The sequence below is a fragment of the Schistocerca piceifrons genome, chromosome X (genome assembly GCF_021461385.2).
Source record: "Schistocerca piceifrons isolate TAMUIC-IGC-003096 chromosome X, iqSchPice1.1, whole genome shotgun sequence".
NCBI classification, from domain to species: Eukaryota; Metazoa; Arthropoda; class Insecta; order Orthoptera; family Acrididae; genus Schistocerca; species Schistocerca piceifrons.
The window spans coordinates 634,504,492-634,531,079 of NC_060149.1; the positions used below are offsets into that span (position 1 = coordinate 634,504,492).

Sequence of the window (26,588 nt, forward strand, 5' to 3'; positions counted from 1 at the left end):
TCACTATGCAGGTTTAAATCTGACTTTGGCACAGAAAGGGGTAAATTATGCTGCCACAAAAGTCTTTGGTCACCTACTAAACAGCATCAAAAGCTTGACAGCTAGCCAACCAACATTTAAAAATAAATTAAAAGACTTTCTAGATGACAACTCCTACTCATTGGCTGAATTTTTAGATATAAATTGTGGGGGGGGGGAGACTTAAACGTTAGTGTCATGCAATATTTTGTGTAATGTAATATCTTGTACAGACATCTTTTATTAACCTGACACGTTCCACATCATTACGAAGTGTCATATTCATGATCTATGGAACAAGTATTAATCTAATCTAGTCTAGATGGAGCTAGAAACGAGTGATGCCAGTGGTTAATGACCTATGGCTGTGATGTGTAAACAAAACTGCGTGAGCTTAGTAAGAGACTACTGGGAATATGAGAATTGTTTATGTAGAGATAAAACTGATAACTTATATGATTTTACAAATGTACTTCAAATTCAGGTTGTACAACAAATGTTTCAGTCTAATATATAATGCAATTTGTTTTGTGTCAAACCTACATATGATGATGAACATTGAATTCATACAGAGAGGAATTTCCCAGTCTTAAACAGCCACCAAACCAAACGTAATCAGCTGAGAGGTGGCTTCAAGGGACGATGTACTCAGCTGGAATGCAGTCAACCATAGCACCCTACACTAAAAGATGATTTAATTGTGCATTTTGTGATTCAGTTAGCTACACGGGAAAGAATGAAGTGAACATTATGTTGTCCAGAGTGTTATCATGTAACAAATAGTTTGAGGCTGATGTGTGTATATATATATATTTTGCAGTATCTATGGAATTCTGAATGACAACTATCAAACTAATACCTCATTATGTAAGTGTACTTAAAATGAGTAATTTTGATTTGCGTATAGGAAATGTTACTTAAATGGTATTGTCTATTATGGCAGCCTCAAAATAAGTGAATTTGGAAGTTAGGTAGTGAAATGATTCCTTTGCAGAGGAATTTAGGATCATTGGAAGCTTGTTTAGTGTGAAGTAAAAGATTGTATTTGTTGCTGTATTGGTGTGTTTTTGTGCACTGATATATATAAACAGTAGATTTCATATATCATGGTGTGGCATGGATATTATAAATATTAATTCAATTGTTCAGTTACTTAACTAGAAACAAGAAGTGTTACTGGAATGCTTTTTTTAGATTAGATTCCAATTGATCTGTAGTGAGGTGGTCCTCCAGGATGTAATTCCAATTGATCCGTAGTGAGGAGGTCCTCCAGGATGTAGAACATGTCAGAAAAACAATAATACATGACTAATATTTACAACTGAAACAAATAAGCTAATGTACCTTCCACAGGTCCCAAGTGGAATGATCGTCTTTTTTTTTTTTAAATGAACGCTATATGAAAGAATCATTGTGCAAACACTCATTTACTAAGATCACATTAATGCACTGATTTTAAAATTAAAAAAAAAAAGTTTTTATGTAAGGTAATAAATATATAACTACTACAATACTTATTTACAATAAACACACACACACACACACACACACACACACACACACACACACACACACACACACACACACGGGGCGGGGGGGGGGGGGGGGGGGGAGAGAGAGAGAGAGAGAGAGAGAGAGAGAGAGAGAGAGAGAGAGAGAGAGAGAGAGAGAATCTGTTGGTTCTACTGAGAAATTCATCAATGGAGTAGAAGGAGTTGACCATCAATGAATCCTTTAGGCTTCTCTTAAACTGAATTTCATTGGTTTTTATGGCTGCTGGCAAGTTATTGAAAATGTATGTTCCTGAATAATGCACACCTTTTTGTACGAGAGTAAGTGACTTTAAATCCTTGTGAAGATTATTCTTATTTCTAGTATTGACTCCATGAATTGAGCTGTTGGTTAGAAAAAGTGATATATTTTTAATGACAAATTTCATTAAGGAATAAATATATTGGGAAGCAGTAGTTAGTATCCCTAGTTCCCTAAACAGGCTTCTGCAGGATGTTCTTGAGTTCACACCACATACTGCGCGTTTTTGTGCCCGGAAAACTTTAGCTTGGCTTGATGAATTACCCCCAAAAATAATCCCATATGACATTATGGAATGAAAGTAAGCATAGTATGCCAGCTTTTTCATTTTTATATCCCCCATTTCTGACACAATTCACATTGCAAATAGAGATTTGTTAAGACACTTCAACAGTTCTGTGGTGTGCTTCTCCCAGTTGAATTTATTATCAAGCTGTAATCCCAAGAATTTAACACTGTCCACTTCTTCTATCTGCTGGTCATGGTATGCTAGGCATGTACTCGTGGGACACCCTTTGCAAGTTCTGAACTGCGTGTAGTGTGTTTTATCAAAGTTTAGTGACAAAGAATTGGCTAGGAACCAGTGATTAATGTCCACAAATATTTTATTAGCCGATCTTTCTAAGACTACACTTGACTTGCTGTTTATTGCAATGTTTGTATCATCAGCAAACAAAACAAGCTTGGCATCTAGTAATGTTACTGATGAAAGGTCATTGATATACACAAGAAAAAGTAAGGACCCTAAGATGGAACCTTGTGGGACGCCACAAGTAATTAGTTCCCAGTTGGATGATGCCTGATAGCTTAATACATGTCTCTTTCCTAATAACACCCTTTGTTTCCTGCCAGATATATAAGATTTGAATCATTTTGCAGTATTTCCTGTTACACCATAATATTCTAATTTACTTAAAAGGATATTGTTATTTACACAGTCAAATACCTTTGACAGATCACAAAATATACCAGTTGCCTGCAGTTTTTTGTCTAATGAATTAAGTACATTTACACTGTAAGTGTAGATAGCCTTCTCAATATCAGAGCTCTTTAGAAATCTGGACTGCAACTTTAGCAGTATGTCATTTGTGATAAGATGGTTATAAAGCCGATTGTACATTACCTTTTCTAAAATTTTTGAGAATGCTGGCAAAAGTGAAATTGGACAGAAATTTAATGCTATTTTTTTTATCTCCCTTCTTAAACAGTTGCTTAACTTTAGCATATTTCAACCATTCAGGAAATATTCCACTGATAAATGACTGGTTACACAAATAGCTTAATATGTTACTTAATTTGGGATCACACTCTTTAATTAACTTTGTTGATATTTCATCATACCCACTAGATGGTTTTGATTTTAAAGATTTTATGATGGACATTACTTCTGCTGGAGTAGTGAGGGTCAAATTCATATTATGGAAGTTGCTTGCAATGTCTGGTCTGAGGTATTCCATAACAGCATCTACAGAACCTGAGAACCCCATCTTTTCAGTGACAGTTATAAAATGTTTGATAAAAAGTTCTGCAACACTATACACATCTGTCACCAATGTATCATATACTCTTAATGCTATTTGTCCCTCTTCATGTCTGGTTCTACTGTCTCCTCCTTCACTATATCCCATATTGTCTTTATTTTGTTATATGATATGACTATCTTTTCCTTGTAATATATTTACTTTGATGTCCATATTACAGTCTTCATTATTTTGCAGTATTTCTTGTAATGTGCTGTAGCATCAACATCAGAACGGTTTCGGGTTGACAGATACAGTTTTCTTTTTGTTTTACAAGATACCCCTATTCCTGGAGTAATCCATGGCTTCTTTGTAGACTGCTCTAACCTTGGTTAGTTTTGGGATAAAACAGTGTTCAAATAAGGTAAGCACTTTATTAGCAAAAGTGTTATATTTTTCATTCGTGCCATGAGCACTGTAAACATCACTCCAGTGAATGTCTCTTAGGAGTGCCCTAAAATAATTAATTTTTGGCTTATTACACTTCTGCTTATTACACTTCTACTCTTCAGTATTAACATTTAACAAAAGGAACTGCATGTCATGGTATGAGAGTTCATTGACTATTGGTTTTGTAATATAATTTTTTTTCATTGGACTTTCCTATAAAGATATTATTAATTGCTGTTGGTGAGCAATTGGCTACTCTAGTGGGAAACTTTACAGTGGGAATTAAGTTGAATGATAGTGTTACTCACGCAAATAAGTTCTTATTGGAGAGTCTTTAAGGAAATCTACATTGAAGTCACAAGCAACCACTCTATCTTTGTTTTGGGTTGTTAAATGGGCCAGTACAGCTTCAAGGTGGTTTATGAACAGATTAAAGTTACCTGCAGGTGCTTGATATACACTTAATATTATGAAGGATTTTTTTGTGAAATTCTATTTCTGTTACACATGCTTCCATATGCTGTTCTATGCAAAATGTATGAATGCCTATGTTCTTAAATTTATGACAGTTCCTGATGAATGTGGCAACTCCTCCTTTCTCCATTTCTGCTCTAGAAAAGTGAGATGCTAAGCAAAATCCTGTAACACTTAAAAGTTCTATACCAGTGGCCACATGATGTTCAGAGAGGCAGATTATGTCAGCTGAGTTTGAGGACTCTAATTCATCTATGCAGATAATTAATTCATTAATTTTATTCCTCAGTCCTCAAATATTTTGATGCAATAAAGATAGCTGCCATTTCGCATTGACTGAGTTAAAATTGGTTAAAGTTGAAAATTCTGCTGAGTGTTGAAAATTCTTAACCAGTAGCTGTTTATGCTGATGTGATAAGCTGGAATTATGTTTTTTTGGTTTCTTTCTCAAACTGAAGGTTTGTGTCAATCCTAACCTCTCTTAAAATTTGGTTTCTTTCTGTCCTCCCTACCCTGAAAAAGGGTGTTTTCTGAACCCTATAACCACTGGTATTTTATCACTCATGACAGTGCCTCCCCCCCTTTAACTTTCCTGCTATTTTCCCAGCCAGTTTACCCTTCCCTTTCCTGTTGAGGTGAAGGCCATGCCTGGTACAATCCCACCTGTTGAGAGAATCAACAGGAACCACACCAATTGTTGACCCTGCACCCTACATAAGCAGCTGTTCCAACTCCAAATTAACTCGCTTGACAGAAGAATTCAAATGAGGTCAGTCATGGTGCCCAAGAACAGATACAAACTCAACACTACTATGCTTTGATGCTGATGCAATCTTTGCCAGGTCACACTCTATACTGAATCCAGGATCTCTATTACCTGGCCCACCCACTGTAACTACTGTGTCTTCCTTAGTGAAATATTTGCAGAGTGATCCTAAATCCTCTGTCACCTGCTCCAGACCAGCACTAAGTTTAAAAAAATTGGTGATGTGGTATTCTGATCCTAGTTCATCCTGCAAAAGTTAGCCAACACCTCTTCCATGGGAGCTACCTAACAACAACACTTTCTTTCTCTTTACTGATTTCCCTACATTCTTACTTCTCAATTTGCTGCTGAAAGTTTGTTGTGGGAGACCTTGATGTATATATTCAGCTGTTTAGTTAAAAGGATTTCCTTCTTTACACACTGTACCACCTCAGTTTTTTGAAGTATACATGTTGCCTGAAGTGTAATTTTTTAGTGTAGATGACTGTGATAAGTGATTGGAGTGTAGTCTCATGTTGGTGTTGTCAAGGACAGTGATAGGGAGAGGGTGAAATCTCTCCATCAGCTAATAGCCTATTCATTTTATTGGTCCCGTATATCATGGTCATATAATATTTGTATATATGATGGGGGATAAGTCAATATAATTAAGAAGTGGTGGATGACTTATGAAACAATGAGTGAACACTGTAATTTTCACAGTAATGAGATACTGTTTTATAAAGAACATTTATGCACTATATTAATCTGTGCTATGATTTGATTTACCAGAATTTAAGCAGTTAATGCAGTAATTGTTGTCTAAATGGTTAAATTAACAGAATTTGTTAACAGTTAACTCATAGGTGTAAGGAGAGTTCATTATTAATTCAAGCTACCTCGGGAGATGGATTGTGTGTTACCACTGCCAAAATGTTAGTTGCATTTCTTTCATCAGTTGCTGTTCTTTTTCGTTGGTGTATTTTATTCTTCATACTTCTGATTTCATGGGAAAAAATTTACAATATTTGCAAAGACAAATGGAGGTCTTGGCACAGTCATGATATCCTTAAGCATACAACTGCACTGTTGCTCTAACACTTGACATTTTCCATAAACAAAAGCCATATCCACTTTTTGGAATGTCTATACCATTGTGAAAGTCTGAATAGGTTCACGAGCAATTTTTCTGATTGCTAAAACAGCGGAGCACAGGCGGCTAGGCTTAATGCTCACAGATACACACAAAAATTGTATCAGAGTTACGTATATGCTTACATTTGATATAGTATGGCAGATATTTGTTGGTCCTCTTTTTCCTGATGAGGATCGTGCTATTATGATGTTACTATCTGATGGAGTTCTAGACTGATGATGTCCTGTTCAAGTCCTATTTAAAGTGCCACAGAAAAAGTATATAGTTTCTTCAAACAAAAAAACAAAAGTAGGTATCATCATTCAGCAACAACAAATTTTAAAAATAATTTTGAGAAAACAGCACCTTGATGCATTTACTCCGTACAAATATATTTGGGATGGCTGCTTACCCTGTACATATATCAAACTGCTTATATGGGTTGTGTAGCACAAGGATGCTTCTTTGTGTGTTGGAAAATCACAGGACGCTTGTTACCATGCCTTCTGTAAGCTGATCAAATTATTGATTGTCTAGCCTGACCTACTTTACTAGAGTGACTTTCCTTAGATTGGATGGAATGTGTGGATGAGCTTTGGTTGTGTATTGCCACACATTTCTGTATATGGGAATTTTAACTGCAACCTCGCAGTGCAATTATTTAATGGGAAAGTTGCTGACAATAAGCCAGTCCAGTTTTAGTGGAATAGAGATATCTGCAAATACAATAATAGAAGGATAAATGGGCTGCATTTCCTAGTAGTGAATGTTACGTTGCCACATCCTGTTATACAAAGAAAAAGCAGGCTGTTGGACCTTGGAGAAGGGGAAATAATGCTGTTACAAATTCAGTACTCTCAGATGTCATACTTATATTAACTAAAAAGGCACCAGAAACTATAATTGTTTCTAATATGCTTTTACAGTGTGAATAAGATGCACCTCATAAAGCTCAAAATGTAATCTGAGTTGTCTGTCAAAATAAACATTCTATGTAATTTTTACACACACACACCACCACTACTACTACTGTTCTCTCTCTCTCTCTCTCTCTCTCTCTCTCTCTCTCTCTCTCTCTCTCTTGCTTACTCCCTCCAACAGCCCATGGTAAACAGCACTTGTTTAGCATAACTATATGTTAAGCAGCCTCAAGCATAATTCTGTTTCCTGATCATAGCTGGGCATAATAATTCAGTTAGGTCTTTTGTTAAATTAATAGTAAATTAACTTCAAAACATATGATCTGATAGATTAAGTTAAGGGAATTATTCCTTGCATCTTTCACTGCCATCTATTTTATGTTTAAAATCATTAATACAGTCACAGACAATTTCAAACATTTTGCATAACTTTTTTTCACTGGTGATCTGTGGTTCTCCTCCATCTGTGCTTAGTTAGGAGCATAGCTTCCCACTTAGCTACTCAGAGTTCGCTTTACTGATGGACATCTGTCGTTATTAATCATCTGTGTCTCTGAAGCATGTTGCGAGCACCATATAATTGTTGCTTCTGTCACCAGATTGATCTGGTGGTGATTGTAGACCATTAACAAAATCTCTAAAATTCCATTAAGTGGTGTGTGCAGTGTAACTGGTCTTGTCACAACAGTAGAAGCATTTCCAAACACAGGTTAAAGTTTTCACCTTAACAGCTCCTTATTTACAATACAGGAATTCTTACATAGAAATCAGTAAGTAGTTACAAACTGGTAAATCACCAGCACGTGCCCATGTAAGTACTTTTTAAACTTCGTGACTTCAGTCTTTTGTTCAACTGACATATTGCACTTAATGTTAATCAGAGATGTGGATCTGTAGAATATGGAATTAACTACCCTAAACTGTCCCAAGCATTTTCGATGGGGTCCATGTATGAAGACATCCCAGACTATTATACTCCATAACTTTCAGGTTTGTAGAGGGAGATACATGTTCGAACATATGCACATACCCACTTAAAAATTAGTTTCATAGCTAATACTTTTCCCGTAACAGAGAAACATTAAGTTCAGTGTGTTCGTTTCCAGTTCATAGTGCCACCAACTCAATGTGGTTCATTGTGTTTGATGGAAACAAGCACAGTAGTATGAAATGAGGGAGGGAGGGAGCTCAGAGAGATGTATGCAAGTTAACCAACCATAGATCTGCGACCCTTATTCATAATTTGGTAAAATATTTTCCTCAAATGGAAATCATATACCAGGATTTTTTTTTTTAGTTGTCGTCCATTATTGATAAATATTTTCCTTTAAAACTATATTCGCTTCAGTGTAGCTCGTTTACTAGTTTATGCACCACCTACATTTAGCCTTGTGCTGAATGTGTATGCATGTGAATGAACAAGCAAGCACCTATAATAGCCTTTTATATAGTTGTCAAAACAGATCAGCTAACATATTTTCGTATGTCTTGGGAAGATGTTTGTTTGGCCTGTTTAGAATAAAAATGTTGACACTATTGCTTTTGGAGAGCAAAAATCCCCCCTTTAGGAATCTAAATTGTTTCTGCAAGCAGAGGTTTTCTGGTGTTGTGTTAGCTCTGTTCTTCTGTGAGATGCAGAAGGCAGTATATAAGAGAACACAGATGTCTGCTGTGTTGTTGACTTGTGTTCTGTTGCCTATTGAATAAAATAACAACTTATAGAATATTGATTTGACTGTAGATTTTGTAACAAGCGGAATTCATTTTGTAAAACATTGTTTTTATCTTAGTGGAAATGATAAGTATAATTGATATATAATTTTAAAAATACTTATTTGTGGGCACAACTGCAAAATTGTTTCACATAATATGAGCAATTTCAGCTGACATCAGTCATCTTCAGATCGTGATTTGCAGCAGTGGTATACTTGCATGCACAGTTAAAACACTTGCTTCTCATCATGATCTGCAGATGGTCAAAGTCATCTCAAACCAATTATTTTTGTGAGATATTCATTGACAGTGACAATAAACAAAAATTTCTAAAGTGGAATTCTATAAGTCATTATTAATAAGTATAAAATGGGTATATCACATGAGAGTTACTACATTACACATGGAGGCCATTTGTGGATGATGCTGTTGTATATAGCAAAGTAGAAACCCTAAAAAAATTGTAGCAAAATTCAGGAAGATCTGCAGATGTTTGACATACAGTTTGAGGACTGACAGATGACTTTCAACATGAACAAATGCAGCATAATATACAAAAATAGTGGAAAGTGCTATTATTCTTTGGTTACATAATTGATAATTAACCACTGGAAACAGTCATAACCATCAAATATCTGGAGTGATTTGAAACTGAAAGGCCACAAGGAACTAATTATAAGAAAGGCAGTCATCAGACTGAGGTTCATTGGAATAGTCTTATAAAAATTTAATTCATCCATGAAAAGAATATTGCTCAACAGTTTAAGAAGTGTCCAAAGTATGGTTAACAGAGGCACTCCAAACAAGCTGTGCATTTCACAAGTTTGTTTAGTAAGTGTGTGTGTGTCGTGAAGAGTGATGAGAGTACCTCTAGTGGCAGACACTTAAACAAAAGCATTGTGCTCCACTGAGAGGTTTGTTTTTAAAAGTTCTTATTATGCGTTCCCAGAAGAGTAGTCAAGATAGTACTATTTCCCACTTATGACTCTTGAAATGACCATGGTAGTAAAATCAGAAGACTAAATCAGTTTTTAAGTATTTGGGAGGAATGGTTATGTAAGATATTACCAACAGAGATAAAGGCAAGACCAGCTACAGATAATAGGTGCTATTACAGCTTCCATAACATGTTGCAGTCCTCCAACATTTCAAGACAGTTGAGGTCAACAGTTTACAAAAGTGAGGGCAATGTATGAAAATGGTGCTTGGAAAATTAGGACCAATGCAGGACTGCATGTACTCAATAAAAGTCCACCAATCCCTGTGGATGTAAAGGCATGAAGGTTGCTTGTGCAGAGAGTGGAAGGACAGCAAGTGCTGAAGAAGGTGGTAACTGCAAAGCCAGAGGGTAGCTGCCCAGTGGGGTGACAAAGATGCACTGGCTTATGATGTAGAGACAGATTTGAGAAAGTTAGGAGTATGGAAGTGGGGAAGGCAGGCCAAGTCAAGAGAGGATTGGAGGAGGTAGGTGGTCGACAAGGCCCAGACCCTTCATGGTCTGTAGTGCCAGAAAAGAAGGAGATGAAGAAGACCAAGGAGAAGTAGTAAAATCAGTGAAGTTTGAATTTATTTAGAGGCTTATTGGTAATTGTGCTCTCTGTAAACAATACACATTGGAAACAAGGAAAAATAAAACAGTACAAGGAAGGAGTTGACACATTATAGGGGGGCTTGCAGAGTATAGACGTAGACATATTAATGTTCCACAGATCAGTTTATACTGTGGTGAAATTACAAAGAGAGATGGAGGATGACCCAAAACTACAGAAACATTTATTATTGACGTAGACAACTTAAATTAACGTACACCTACAGTAACTTCTTCATCAGTCAAAAAAGTTTTGAGACTGGATTAATTAAAAAAAAAACAGAGGAGAGTTAATATGATGGTTTAATGCTTCAAGTGTTCTACATAGTCTCCTCCCACTTGAGTACAATGCACAGAATGTTAATGCAACAGTGTGAAATTGACTGAAAAATCCTTCTTTGGGACATTGTTCAACTCTGTGTTTGTGTGTTAGTGGGGAGGGGCACATTAGGGGTGATCAACCTAGAGTGACACTAAGGTATCACAAAATTCTGAAGCATGTTTGTCACAGTCAAAAGAGGTAGGTTCCACCAAAAAGTTGCAAACAATTTTTATCTGGGTTTTTTTTGAGTGTAGGTTGTGATGGAAGATTGAATTGTAGTGTAGCCTGAGGCATAGATTAGACTGAATGGTGACAATTTGGTTTTGAGCTGGTGAAGAGATGTCAAAGGCTTCAGTTAATGTGATTAGAAGTATTCTCAGTAAGTCAGTGAAACAGTTGGTCCCATGGTGCTGATGCACTTGTGTGTGTGTGTGTGTGTGTGTGTGTGTCTATATATATATATATATATATATATATATATATATATATTACTTGTTTTATGTATGTTAAGGAGGAATATTGTAATTTGTAATGCATTCAGTGTAAGCCAGAATAACCATCTATGAACATCACTGTGAGTTTCGAAATCTGACTCTAGCACAAAGATAAAAAAAAAATACCTAGATTATTTCTTATGTATTTGCATGTTCGTAAAATAGAGAACATCTGAAGACGTGACTCAGAATTTCTCTGCACTTCAGCAAATCGTGACAGTTTCACTTACTGCCAAAAACTTCCCTCTGCTCAAGAAGTTCTGTACTGTATTTATGAACTATATAGTAAACAGATTTCTTTCTTTCTCCTGCAGTTACACTTGTATTGGACTGTATTTACCTTTATCCCACTGAGCGAGGTGGCGTAGTGGTAAGCACACTGGACTCGCATTCGGGAGGACGACGCTTCAATCCCGTCTCCGGCCATCCTGATTTAGGTTTTCCGTGATTTCCCTAAATCGTTTCAGGCAAATGCCGGGATGGTTCCTTTGAAAGGGCACATCCGATTTCCTTCCCAGTCCTTCCCTAACCCGAGCTTGCGCTCCGTCTCTAATGACCTCGTTGTCGACAGGACGTTAAACACTAACCACAATCACCACCTTTATCCCAGTGTAAGATAGAAGTGTAGGTTTTGAAAGGAATTATGCGAGGGTTGCAGTTGTTACAGCTAATTCTTTCTGCTTGTTTTCAAGGGATAAGTGAAATGGCAATGCTTGGTGAAGATATTCCAAAAACCATGGCTGAACTGTCAAGGCTTGAGTGTTATCCAGGACTGGACATGAGTGATGAGGAAGATGATATGGATTCATTTGGACAGTCTTTCGACATCAAATCAGGTATGATGAGAACTTATTGATGTAACTGAAACAGTTGTATCAGCTGTCATGATAAAAATTTGCATGACCTACTGTAATAAATCGAACTGTATTGGCCGGCCGCGGTTGGCTGTGCGGTTCTGGCGCTGCAGTCCGGAACCGCGAGGCTGCTACGGTCACAGGTTCGAATCCTGCCTCGGGCATGGGTGTGTGTGATGTCCTTAGGTTAGTTAGGTTTAAGTAGTTCTAAGTTCTAGGGGACTTAAGACCTAAGATGTTGAGTCCCATAGTGCTCAGATTAATTTTGAACTGTATTGTGTGAGTAACTACATCTAAACTAAGTTAGAACTGTACACATACAGCACAAAAATTCTCTCTCACATTGTTTTTAGACATTTAAGAAAATTTTGTGTCCAACAACATGTTTGCTTCTGAAATTGAGATCACAGTCTATTAAGTGGAATACACCACATAGAGTTACTAGGTTTTATCCCCAAAGCTTACACTAACTGTTCTATCAGTTCCAGTTTACCATTATTTGAACTGAAAGTCTCATATGGCTTTGCAAAAATTAAGTGGAGTATTCTTTTAAGCTTCCTAAGAACTTTGTGGTGCCTTGCAACTTTTCACATGTCAGAATCATAATTATAATAAACACAAGTTTCACAGATGAAACATAAGATCTTAGTTCATGGTGGTAATGGTAACAATTTACCCTTACAATCTACAAAGAAATAGTTTTGGTCTGCTTTTGTTTCCTCCATAATTTTATCATTTTACTTACAGTCCATGATATAACATTTGCTATACACAGACATGGTGTATTTTTTAGGTCAGGTGTATGACAACTTGCTCTGTCAGTTTCCGCTTCTGGTCACTTTTCCCAAGAGTAAATATATTTGGTTCTATGATGTTTCAACTTTGACATTGAGGGATATTTGTGTTTTGTTTAATTTTAGAGTTAATAAGCTTCTTCCATTCCTTGAATACAACAGATCTCTGTGTGAGTTTGTTTGCCAATGACTTTTGGCATATGAAATTGCTTGCTAAAAATTCATGACCTAAGTATAATTTTCTTAGTACTCTGCATATTCTGTTTGAGAGAATTTACTTCCCAGCTATGACAATGATGTACTGTAATGTGTAAAAATATCCAAACGATGTGAATTGCATTTTGCACGATTTGTATGCAACTCGCATAACATAACTGTCTTGCAGGTCCTCTGCTCTCTTGTCAATACAGTTGTTTGACTATACAAAATGGTTACTTCAAGAGGCCACATGAGATAACAGCTCTGTATGGCTATCATTCCAGATTCAAATATGACAAAAATTCAAATAGCAGAAGACACATTATTAGATGTGACACAACCATTACACATGTAAGCTCAAATTTATTGCATTAAATGACATTTCAAAATGTAAGTTTCAACTTAAAATTATATTATGAACATTTTTGTACTGCACTGGGACATGGCACTCCAATCCAGTAACTATTTTTCCTGTCAACTAAATGCAAAAGATCTTAAATATGATTTCAGTCACAAGTAACAAAGTGTGTGAAGGTTTAAACTTGAAATGACAAAGTATGAAGTTTTGTGTTGGGTGGAGATTTGAACCCACTGTGGTGTCACCGCCAGACACCACACTTGCTAGGTGGTAGCCTTTAAATCGGCCGCGGTCCGTTAGTATACGTCGGACCCGCGTGTCGCCACTGTCAGTGATTGCAGACCGAGCGCCACCACACGGCAGGTCTAGAGAGACTTACTAGCACTCGCCCCAGTTGTACAGCCGACGTTAATAGCAATGGTTCACTGACAAATACGCTCTCATTTGCCGAGACGATAGTTAGGATAGCCTTCAGCTACGTCATTTGCTACGACCTAGCAAGGCGCCATTACCAGTTTATATTCAGTGTAATAATGTCTAAACAAGAGCGATGTTCTCCAATTGTGGATTAAAGTTAAGTAGTCCAAGAACTACGTTCTTTTCTGTATAGGATAATTACTTTACCTTGTTCCAGACCTCACGCCAATCTGCGTGAACTTAACGCGTGCCTTTCGGCTATCTCCGAGTGGCTTGGCTGTCTTGCCACGCCACTACACCCACCATCTATCATCCCTGACTTCTACTCAAGAATAGACATTAAAAATTGGCTTAGTTCACCAGTATCAATATGTACACATCATGAACTGGAAATAACATGACATAAAGTTCTGTGGTGACTGTGAGTCGAACCCTGGACTTATCATTCTCATTAACTAAACACAAAGAGATGTTGACTATTGAATTCTTTTTCACTAGTAAAGAAGAGTGATGTGTTTGAACCTAAGTTGATATGATCAGTGGAAGTCAAAACTGGTACCAACTGTTATTGTTGAAAATGCACAGAAAGGTGTTAAAAATCATAACCATTTGTCACCTGTAGCTTGGTGTGCACATGCTACAACTTGAAATGACCTTGAATGACCTTTGTGCTAGATCAGGATTAAACCAAGACATGCATTTTTCATGGAGACCTTGAGGAATTTGGAATATTGGGGAAACAGTGGAATTGCAACATTTCAAAGGCATCAGACCTAGCAAAAGGAGAGATCTGAGTTTGAATCCCAGTCCAGCATCAATATTTTCAATATCTCAAGTTCAGATACAACAAGAAATAAGTGCCTGTTAACCTTACGTGCCAAGTCACTCATTAATCAAAAGACTCGTGTAAGAAAGCAAACTTGTGACGTAGTTAGTTTCCACCTGGTGTAACTACCACTTCTGTCATGCTCGAACCTTGACTGGCTCTCCTAAGTAGATAGCACAGGGACATGTTTAATGTGGCTTTGGGACCATGTTGCAACTCTGCATTCTTCAACTTCCATTATCAGAGGTGAAGAGGGTCTGTTTGTGCTTTGTAAAAATGTGTGAATCGAACCTGGACCATAGGCATGTGTAGCTAGAATCATTCCAACAGATCACCAGCCTACACAGAGAATTGGTTCCTGATTGTGTTGTGAAGAAGGATGCTCCACTTGGAAAGAGAATTCTTATACTCTGGACATTGACTACTGGCTGCTTGGTAAAGCCATTTCCTTGTTTGTCGACATCAATGTTCACTAGCTGTGTACCTAGTGTGCTTTTTTGACTTGATTCTTTAATCACTGATATGGTATCACGTAACAGCCAGCTACATGAACTGACAACATGGTAGGATGCAGAAATTTCTATTGGAAGTGTCGCTTTCCACTTGCGGTTGTGTTGTGATAGATGTATTTATGGTCCGCTCATAGCTATGGTGCACTGTAAACGCAAAGACTAGCTATTGAGCACACTCTCATCTTTATGTTTTTAAACTGCATTTCATCTGATATAATTATATTGGTAAGGGCATAGTGACCTTTTCTCATGCAGCATATTATTTGAAGAGTATTAATGTATGTAATCCACCAAGGCAAATTTTACCCATAAAACTGGACAAGTGTGACTAGGACTTGCTTTTTGTGGAATCTGTTCAAACATAATTAAGTTTATACCTAATAATAATAATAATAATAATAATAATAATAATAATAATAATAAAAATAAAAATAAAAATAAAAATAATAACTCCCGCGGAGGCCCGGGAAAAGAATAGGCCTCCGGTATGTTCTGCCAGTCGTAAAAGGTGACGAAAAGAACAAACCACTAATAGGGCTAACCCCCCTTTTAGTGTGATTAGTTGGTTCAGGACAGAACTAAAGAAGCCTTGGACAAGCGCCGTCATGGTCGGGGACGACGCTTGAACCCTATGCCCGCCCACAATGGTAAGGACACTGCTAGCCAACTGGAAAATGATTTAAATCCAAAGAGAGGTGTTTTGCAGGATATGCTTCCTGCAGCCACCCTAGAAGGAAAACAAAGACAGAGGATGAGATGGTCAGATGAAGTTAATCGACACCTCATGTTCTGTTATTACCAAGCAACAAACGTAGGAACCAACACAACTGGATACAGATCACAAGTATACACAACATTTATTACCAGATACCCAGAATTAAAATTTTTAACAGAACAACGACTAGCTGATCAGATCCGTGTAATTAGAAAACATCAAACAACAAGTACAACAAATACTGGAACAAAATAATGTGCAATCAGAAGAAGAAGAAAATACAGTAATGGACTCAAACATCCCAGAGCAAACAAACAAAGAACAACACGCATCAATTAAACAGTCAGAGGAAAACGAAATCTTAAGACAGCCACCAGAACAAGCACAAATAGAACACGAAGTGACACACATGTTAGATATAGAAGAAAAATTTCAGCTGACATATATAGAACACAAAGACACAAATACAGACATTAGACCATTCTTGCATAGACCGCCAAATAAGCCACAAGTCGAAACAACAATAAAAACTACCAACACAATCATACACAACAAAATAAATGAAAACACAACTATGGAAGAGTTACAACTACTGGTTTATATAGGAGCACTCACTACACTAAATATACACACTAGGCAGAGATCAGAACCAACCAACACACAGAAGAGACCCACAAAACCAGCATGGCAACACAGGCTACAGATCAAAATAGAAAAACTGAGAAAAGACATCGGACAGCTAACACAATTTATAAGAAATGAAATGTCAGAAAAAAAACGAAAAAGGTTAGGTAAAATCCCACAACAAGAAGCGATAGAGCAATTAGATGAAAAGAAGCAGAAATTACAAGCATTGGCCAAACGACTTAGAAGATACAAAAAAAGTGAAAATAGATGGAAACAATACCAAACATTCAACACAAACCAAAAGAAATTTTACCAGACAATAGATAACACACACATTAAAATAGACAATCCACCAAACATAACAGACATGGAACACTTCTGGAGCAACATATGGTCAAATCCGGTACAACATAACAGGCATGCACGGTGGATACAAGCAGAAACAGACACATACAAGATGATACCGCGGATGCCTGAAGTGATAATTTTGCAACATGAAGTCACCCAAGCAATTAATTCTACTCACAATTGGAAAGCCCCTGGAAAAGATAAAATAGCAAATTTCTGGCTAAAGAAATTCACCTCAACACATTCACATCTAACTAAATTATTTAACAGTTACATTGCAGACCATTGCACATTCCCTGATACACTTACACATGGAATAACTTACCTGAAACCTAAAGATCAAGCAGACACAGCAAACCCAGCTAAATATCGCCCCATAACATGCCTACCAACAATATACAAAATATTAACTTCAGTCATTACACAGAAAGTAATGACACATACAACACAGAACAAAATTATAAACAAATATTGGAAATATACTAAGTAGATCCTAAATTGATACAGTTCCTAAACATAGTAATGAAAAATTGGAAAACCACACTTAATATCCAAACAAATTCAAATAATATCACATCACAGCCAATACAGATTAAGCGTGGAATATACCAAGGAGACTCATTAAGTCCTTTCTGGTTCTGCCTTGCTCTGAACCCACTATCCAAAAGCTAAATAATACAAATTATGGATACAATATTACTGGAACATACCCACACAAAATCACACATCTGCTATACATGGATGATCCAAAACTACTAGCAGCAACAAATCAACAACTCAACCAATTACTAAAGATGACAGAAGTATTCAGCAATGATATAAATATGGCTTTTGGAACAGACAGATATAAGAAAAATAGCATAGTCAAGGGAAAACACACTAAACAAGAAGATTACATATTGGATAACCACAGTGACTGAATAGAAGCGATGGAAAAAACAGATGCCTATAAATATCTAGGATACAGACAAAAAATAGGAATAGATAATACAAATATTAAAGAAGAACTAAAAGAAAAATATAGACAAAGACTAACAAAAATACTGAAAACAGAATTGACAGCAAGAAACAAGACAAAAGCTATAAATACTTATGTTATACCAATATTGACCTACTCATCTGGAGTAGTGAAATGGAGTAACACAGACCTAGAAGCACTCAATACACTTACATGATCACAATGCCACAAATATAGAATACATCACATACATTCAGCAACTGAAAGATTCACATTAAGCAGAAAGGAAGGTGGAAGGGGATTTATCGACATAAAAAACCTACATTATGGACAGGTAGACAATTTAAGAAAATTCTTTATAGACCGAGCAGAAACTAGCAAAATACACAAAGCAATCACTCATATAAATACATTGGCTACACCACTGCAATTTCATAACCACTTCTACAACCCTTTAGATCACATAACATAAACAGATATGAAGAAAGTAAATTGGAAAAAGAAAACACTACATGGCAAGCACCCGTATCATCTAACACAGCCACACATTGATCAAGACGCATTCAACACATGGCTAAGAAAAGGCAATATATACAGTGAGACGGAAGGATTCATGATTGCAATACAGGATCAAACAATAAACACCAGATATTACAGCAAGCATATTATTAAAGATCCCAATACCACAACAGATAAATGCAGACTTTGCAAACAACAAATAGAAACAGTAGATCACATCGCAAACGGATGTACAATACTAGCAAATACAGAATACCCCAGAAGACATGACAATGTAGCAAAAATAATACATCAACAGCTTGCCTTACAACATAAACTTATAAAACAACACATTCCCACATACAAGTATGCACCACAAAATGTACTGGAGAACGATGAATACAAATTATACTGGAACAGAACCATTATAACAGATAAAAGAACACCACATAACAAAGCTGACATCATTCTCACCAATAAAAAGAAGAAATTAACACAACTAATCGAAATATCCATACCCAATGCAACAAATATACAAAAGAAAACAGGAGAAAAAATTTTAAAATACATCCAACTGGCTGAGGAAGTCAAGGACATGTGGCATCAGGATAAAGTTGACATTATACCAATTATACTATCAACTACATGAGTCATACCACACAATGTCCACCAGTACATCAATGCGATACAGCTACATCCAAACTTATATATACAACTACAGAAATCTGTAATTATTGACACTTGTTCAATTACCCGAAAGTTCCTAAATGCAATGTAACATATACCGTACAGTTACAAGGAAGTCACGCTTGATCAAGGTCCGCACCACCTTCCATTTTTAACCAGACATAACGTCTGAGACAGGAAAGAAATAATAATAATAAATGTGGCTCATTGCCCTGGTGAAAGTCTTTCTATTGGGTGCTGCTTTTTTTTCATTAGTGTTTTTCCCCCCTCTCCTCATGAGGCCTTCCTTACACTCACCATAAGTGCCTTTTTCATCGTGGCTTTGTCATCCCTATTATACGTGTTTCCATAACAGAAATGTCGTGAAAGAAGTAAGTAAATGCTGTCTTCTTCGCATAAATAATAATTTCTTCCTTGTAGAGAGCAAAAAAATAAATGCGTACTACATGAGCAAAATGTTGTGGGTAGTGAGAAAGCAAATAAAAATCTATTCTTTGAGAGTAAAAGGCAGTGTTCTTCATAAAATAAAAAATATTTATTGAAAACAGAATTGATGATACTTTTTCAGCGTCACTTGCATGTCCCTCACCTACCCCAGTTATCAAGTCGGGCAGAGGGACCTTCAGCTTAATGTGCAATCTTTACATCATTGAGAGGTGAAGGTTAGGTGAAACCAAGAATTGATCCCGCCATCTTTCTCTTACCACACATGCTCTTTACTGCTAGACTATCAGAACTAACATCACTGTGCTTCCTTCATCTATAATATTTGATGATTGTGTTTGCAAGTGTCAAAATATGTGACATATACGGTTGTATCTTTTGACTGTGTTGACTTAGAAGCTTAAATTATTTTCACCTGCAAGGGACTGTAGACATCTTTGCAGAAGGCTGTGTTGTTTAATTGCACTGAATTAGAACCTGTGAGTCCTCAAAATATAACTGTATGCGTCTAGTGGCACAAAAAAGATGTTTTGTGTTAATAACCACATCCCAGAGGTGTGTCCATCAGCACATGGCATTTGTTTCAACTGAGGCACCTTGCAGTTACAACATACAGAAAGCGACCTAGGAAACTGCAGCTAGTGCTGCTATTGTATGAGGTCACAATTTCTTTAATTTTCCATCTTTAAATCAATGGGGTACTAAATTGAAATTGTGGTACAAATTATGATGGTGAAGTTAAGATTTTCTTAATGATTTTTGATCTGGAAGCTTATAGCTCTGTAAGAGAAGATGTAAATAGCAGATAAAATGTGCAGCCCTCTTAAGAGGTTAGAATGTAGGGCTAACACAGTGTTCCTCTTCACAAATTGGCAAGGTACGACTTTGCTATTGACAGTGCTGCTAAGAGTCTGCTCTCACTGTGGAATTGTTGATTAACAGAGATAATGGGTAATGTTAAATGTGATATTAGTTACAGATTGTGTGTGGAATGATGTTCGTGGAATCAAATAATAAATGACACCCCAATGTTACACCTTAAGTGAGAATCATTCAGACTACTTGTCGGGAATGACAATGAAATATCAATTGAATTTAGCAGGCAGTTCTGGATCACACTAGGAAGTAAACTGATGATCATGTAGTTGCCAAATGTATTTTACAATGTTGCCAGTTACCCTTTAGACTAGTGATAGCCAATGTGCTGGGCTGGCTAGCAGTTGTAAATCTCTCCTTTTGAAGATGCTGTGAAGACTGCTTCTACTGTATTGATTGGTAACCAAAATATCTGAACCATAGCCCAATGGGTTCTATTTGCATTTCTGTAACTATGATTTTGATCTAAAGCGTAGTTGCAAATAATGTACATACTCACTGTCTGTAACTCAAACATCATAAATAAAGAGCATAGGGAATTATTTGGATGGCCCTACTCTTCAGTAGCTGCCATAGCTATTTTTGTTTTTTGTGTGTTGTGTGTATTGTAGACTTGAATCTCATTCACCGCAGAAGATTAGTGTTATCATCACATGATTCAGTTAACATTATGAGTAAAAATTATTCTTTTTAATATTATTCACATAAAGCAGTTTTCCTTAAGCACATTTTCATTGGCACAATCTCTAACACGTACTAGCACAAATGAAAAGACAACATAACACCGGTTACAAAACACTAACATTCAAAAAGTATTTGATAAGATGCAAATAACACACAGTTTCATATCAGAAAAACAAGCAGTGCAAAGAAATCTTTCTTAATGGCCAAAACCCAGTAGTCAAAAATCAATGAAGAAAATGAAACAAGTTAATGAGACAGTGCAAGTTTGATAATGTTAGATAATGTGGGAGACTACATTGCTGATGGTTAACTTATTCTATATGTTTATCTGTTGTGTTCAATAAACTAATACAAAAACACTATAAAGTGAAGACTGTACTAATACAAATGAATTAAAATTTACCATGGTAACCTCACAACAGAAGTCTTCTATAATAAAACAAAGTACCTGCAACACAGTCATCCCCAAATTGTCACAAATTAGCAACATATTATGCACTTTTGGCATAAAATCTGTCTGTGACCGTGCAGTTCATGATAATGCTGAAGTTGCATTATAGGACTACCCTGCAAGTATGGAAATGTAGCAATGCATGCAGACACATAACAAAATACGGTTATGAAACTATTCAGTGCCCCAGTTAAGTCACTACAATTGTCTCTTCATAAAAAACTAAAAAATAGTTCAGCAGAAGCAGAAAAAGTAGCAACAGTGAGTGTATAAATCTGTAAGTTTTTCATTTTTAAATCTACTGGGTACTGAATCAGGGTACCAAAAAAAGTATGAGGGAGAGGTTTTCTAAAGATTTCTTTATGATTGTTGATCTGCGTGACTGTAACTTTGTGACAGAAGAAGTACAAATAATGTCTTCATGAGACTGACAGACAGCTACCACAGTCTTCCCTTTGATTGATGAACACTTCACCATTGAGGTAGCGGACAACTGTCCCATTGAGGTTTCCTTCACCCTAGTGATGGACAAGATGGATAGCTTGCAATTTAAAAGACGAAAGTGGCTGTAGTTTCATCTTGGAACGAGGTTTTTGGACTCCAAAAACATAAATTTTCTAACTTTATGTCTCCTGCAAGTGAACATATTAAAAATATGTAATCAAAATGACAAGAAAATATAAGTTAAGTATAGAAGGATATTCTCTTCCCCTCAGGAAGTAAGTTGGAGGTCACAGTGTTGCCATATATATTGTGGGAGATCATGTCTCTAGCTTGTGACAGCTAAACTGTATCTTGTGCATCTCCCAATAGCTTTTTAAAGACATGGAGCAGGCAGTTGCACAGATAACCAAATGAATAGGCCAAGGAATATTATTTACATTTCTGGAACCAGGGATTGAAGCTAAATCATAGTTATAAATAGTTTTCATATTCACCAACTGCAGCTGACACATTACAAATTAAGATTAGGGGAATTATTTGGGTGGCCCAATTCTGCAGTAGCTGTTTTAATTTTTTTTTTTAATCTTATGTGTACTGCAAACTGGAAAGTTCATTTGCTGGACACAACAGCAGCTGTTTGTGCATCATTATAGCTCATACTTAATCTTGGACAGGGTAAAAGCTGTTAAACTGTGTGTTAATTGCATGACACCCGACTACTCTTACACACTACACATGAACATTGTCATGGTTGGTAAATAAATTATGTACACTGCCTATTGTTTGTTTACGTGAATGTAAATTCCTGTTTGGCTAAGAATTATGGCTCCAAGGCTCAATACTGACAGTAGCTTTAGTGACAAGTAAACAAAGTTGTTGAATAACAGTTGAGATATTGAACTGAATTGACAGAGCACTGAATCACGTAAGTCAAAACAAGGCATCTGGAGTAGGCAACATTCCCTCATTTTTTTTGGGCAAAATACTATGACAGAAATATTCTATTGGATATATAAGGTATACACTATAGGAAAATACCATCAGATGTCAAGAACAACATAATAATTCCAATTCCACAGTAGGCAGTTACTGACTGATGAGCAAACTATTGGCCTAATAAGACATTATTCCAAAAAACTGACACAATTTATTTACAGATGTATCAAAGACAATAGCTAGAGAAAGCCAGGCTCAGGAAAGATCAATTGGATTCCGAAGAAATGTAGGTAATACTGATCCTATATTAGAAAGCAGGTTGAAAAAAGGTAAACTTATGTTTCTAATGTTCTTCAATTTTAAGAAAACATTTGACGATCAACTGGAGTACACAATGATATTCTGTTGTCAGTAGTGATAAAATACAGGGAGCCTAAGGTTATTTACAACTTGTATAAAAAAACAAACTGTAGTTGAAGGGTAGCAGTTATTGAGAAGGCAGTGAGAAAGTGTTGTAGTCTAATCCCAATGTTATTCTACCCCCAGGAGGCCTACAGTCCTTTTGTGGGTACATGTGTGGCGCGCACGGGGCCTCGAGCTATTGCAGTCTCCTTTCCTTTCCAGGCTGCATTACCATCCCTGTTCCTCTCCCTCCCTATCCTTGATCCTTTGTACCTGCCCCTCTTTTCCCTCTTAGTGAACTTCTTTATGTCGACCTGGTATCCTCCTGGCTTTGTTTTGGTCTGTGCTATTGTTTAGTTTGCTGTTTCCATCTCGTTTTCATAATTTTTGGTCCCCTTGGGGTTTGACCTCTGTTTCCAAAATTTTCCGTTCAGTATGAGCCATTTGGGGATGAACTCCCTACCAAGCTTCCATGGTGCAGGTTCCTCTCCCCCTCCCCTCCCCTCCCCTTTCCCTTTGCACCCTGCGCCCCCCCCCCCCCTCCTGCTAGGTCACCAGCACAGTAGCCAGTCTGTGTGGTGGAGCTGTTAAGTACCCACTTGGCTGAGCATCCTGAAACCACAGGGACCACACTACTAGTATCTGAGCTGTTAATGCCTCATGTATACCCAGGAGTTGATGCTCATCACTTTGGGGCACCAGAACTCTTGGCAATGGCCGCCAATGCCAGATGGCCCTTTCTGTGGCTGGGTGGCACCCATAGGGCGAGCCCCTGATCATAGTGAGTGGTACTAGGGTGGACACCTTGCGCATGAAGTGACAAAAGCTTCACCATCCTGGCCATTCTGTGGCCGTCTCTAAGAGTGGTAGCAGATGTGACACTCCTTCTTCTGATCCTTCGACCTTCCCCTCCCTGGCCACCCCCTGGGAGGAGGGTTAAGGTTGCCGGCTTGGGTTGAAACCTTTCCCTCGGTACCTGTCTCTCGGTACCTGGTTTGTACCAGGATGGATGACGGAAGTTTTGTCACGACCGAGCCTTTGTTTTTCATGGAGACAATTGAAGATAAGTATGGCAAAATGGAATAGATGAGTAAAATGTGGTCCGGTGCTTTGCTCATAAAGACATCTTCTGCTGCCCAATCTGATGCCCTGTGTGCTTGTGACCATCTTGGTGACATCCTAGTCTCTGTCACGCCCCACCAATCTTTGAACTCGGTACAGGACATTATTTTCCACCGAGATCTTTTTCTCCAAACTGACGAGCAACTCCATGCTAACCTCGAGTGACGAGGGGTTCATTTTATTCGCCATGTCCAGCAAGGCCCTCCAAACAATCACACTGCAATGGGTGCCTTTATCCTGGCCTTTGAGGGGGATGTCCTCCCAGAGAAGGTCAAGGTCATGGTGTATCGGTGTGATGTAAAACCTTATATTCCACCACCAATGAGATGCTTTAAATGCTTACGGTTTGGACACGTCTTCCAGCTGCACCTCTGATCCCCTCTGTGGTGACTGTGGGTGTCCCCTGCATGAGGGGAGTGCCTGTGCTCCTCCACCAGTGTGCGTAAATTGTCATGGAAAGTGTTCTGCATGCTCGATGTTTGTGAAAGAAAGAAGGATTCAAGAGTACAAAACCTTAGATCGGCTCACCTACACTGAGACTCAACAAAAGTATGATTGGCTCCATCCTTTGTCTATGACTTTTACTTTTTCTTCAGTTACGTCCATTCCCCCTCCTACACCCTCCTCTTCCCAGCCCCACCCCATTTGTCCCATGCCTTCAGCCTCCTCCTCCGTCTCCCACTCCCCCTCCCCGTCAGTACCTCTACCCACCCCTCCGGCTGCTGCTCTCCCTCTCCCGTCGGAGAAGTACTCCCCTCCTTCGGCAACTGCCGGTACTGGAACTCCCTCCTGGGACTCCTCTTCCCAGCACTCCCCTGAAAGGCAATCTGCTGCTCCCCATCAGCAGCGCGATCCGTGGCCAGTGGGCGCCAAGATTGCCCGGTGTAATTCCGTGCCCGCCCTCGCTGAAGTCTGCCCTTCTCTTCCTTCCCAAGAGAAGAAGCAAAAATGAAAGAATAAGGGCAAGGTCCCTCTGGTACCCCCTGAGGTGCAGCTTTCCCCTCCTCCAGTCAATGAACCAGCAGAGTCTGACCCCGCCCATATGGATATTACCCATCCTTATCGGTGACGGATGGCGACTCGGGGACGTGACCGACTCTGATCCGTTCGCTTCCCATTTGGACTCCTGCTTGAGAATCCTCCAGTGGAATTGTAATGGATATTTGCATCACCTTCCAGAGTTGCAGCCCCTTCTTTCCTTCTACTCTGCCACTTGTATTGTGGTACAGGAGACCCATTTTGTCAGTTCTTACTCACCTGCCCTTCATGGGTTCCATGCTTTGTCGGAACAGAATTGGCTCCTTGTGGGCTTCTGGTGGTGTTTGCACCTTGGTCCACATGGACATTATTAGTAAATGGGTTCCCCTCCATACCATTCTGGAAGCCATTGCTGTTGGGGTCCATGTGGCCACTCCAATCACAGTCTGTAATCTCTACCTCCCACCTGACAGGCCACCCACATCCCTTTCCATAACCACCCTTCTTCAACAATTCCCTTCTCCCTTCCTGCTACTAGGGGACTTTAATGCCCACAACCCTCTTTGAGGTAGTCATATGACTACTGCCCTGGGCAGGACAGTTGAAGCTGTTCTGGCAGGGCTTGACCTCTGTTTACTAAACACAGACACTCCCACATGCTTTAGTATGGTACACAGCACTTTCTCTACCACTGACTTCTCCATCTGCAGTTCCAGCCTTCTTCCCTCCATTCAGTGGGGTGTCAACGATGACTTATGTGACGGCGACCATTATCCGATTGTTTTGACCTTCCTTCAGTGTCTCTCGTTCCGTCACCCTCTCAGGTGGACCATCTCTAAGGCTGATTGGGGTGCCTTCTCCTCAGCTCCCATCCCCCCTGTATTGCCACACAACAGTGTTGGTGAATCTACACAGGCTTTGACTGCCGCAATCCTTTCAGCAATCCCTTCTTCCTCAGGTTCTGCCCCCACCCCCCACTGGAAAGATGGTCCCTTGGTGGACTCCGGAAATTGCTGCAGCCATAAAAGACTGCCACCGTGCTGTTCAACACTTCAAGCGGCAGCCTTCTACTGCTCTTCTTCTGGTCTTTAAATGACTCCACGCCCAGGCCCACTACCTAATCAAATTTCAGAAACAGATCTGCTGGGAACGATATGTAGCTGCCATAGGACCACACACCCCCTCTTCACAAGTCTGGGTGAAACTCAGGCAAGTTTTTGGCCACCATCCTCCCACCTGGGTTGTAGGAATTTCTGTGCATGGTGTTGTCCTTACCAATCCGGACTTTGTAGCAAAAAATTTCGCTCAACACTTTGCTTAATCTTCGG

The 26,588-nt window shown here is 38.3% G+C and overlaps 1 protein-coding gene across 1 annotated transcript in view; it reads left to right on the top strand.

Moving 5' to 3' along the window:
- The window catches only part of LOC124721288 (target of rapamycin complex 2 subunit MAPKAP1), a 111,998-nt gene that overhangs the window by 18,438 nt on the left and 66,972 nt on the right, over positions 1–26,588 (top strand). Inside the window, exon 2 of the mRNA XM_047246197.1 lies at positions 11,824–11,967. Coding sequence (XP_047102153.1) covers positions 11,824–11,967 — 144 coding nt within the window. The remainder of the gene's footprint in view (positions 1–11,823; positions 11,968–26,588) is intronic.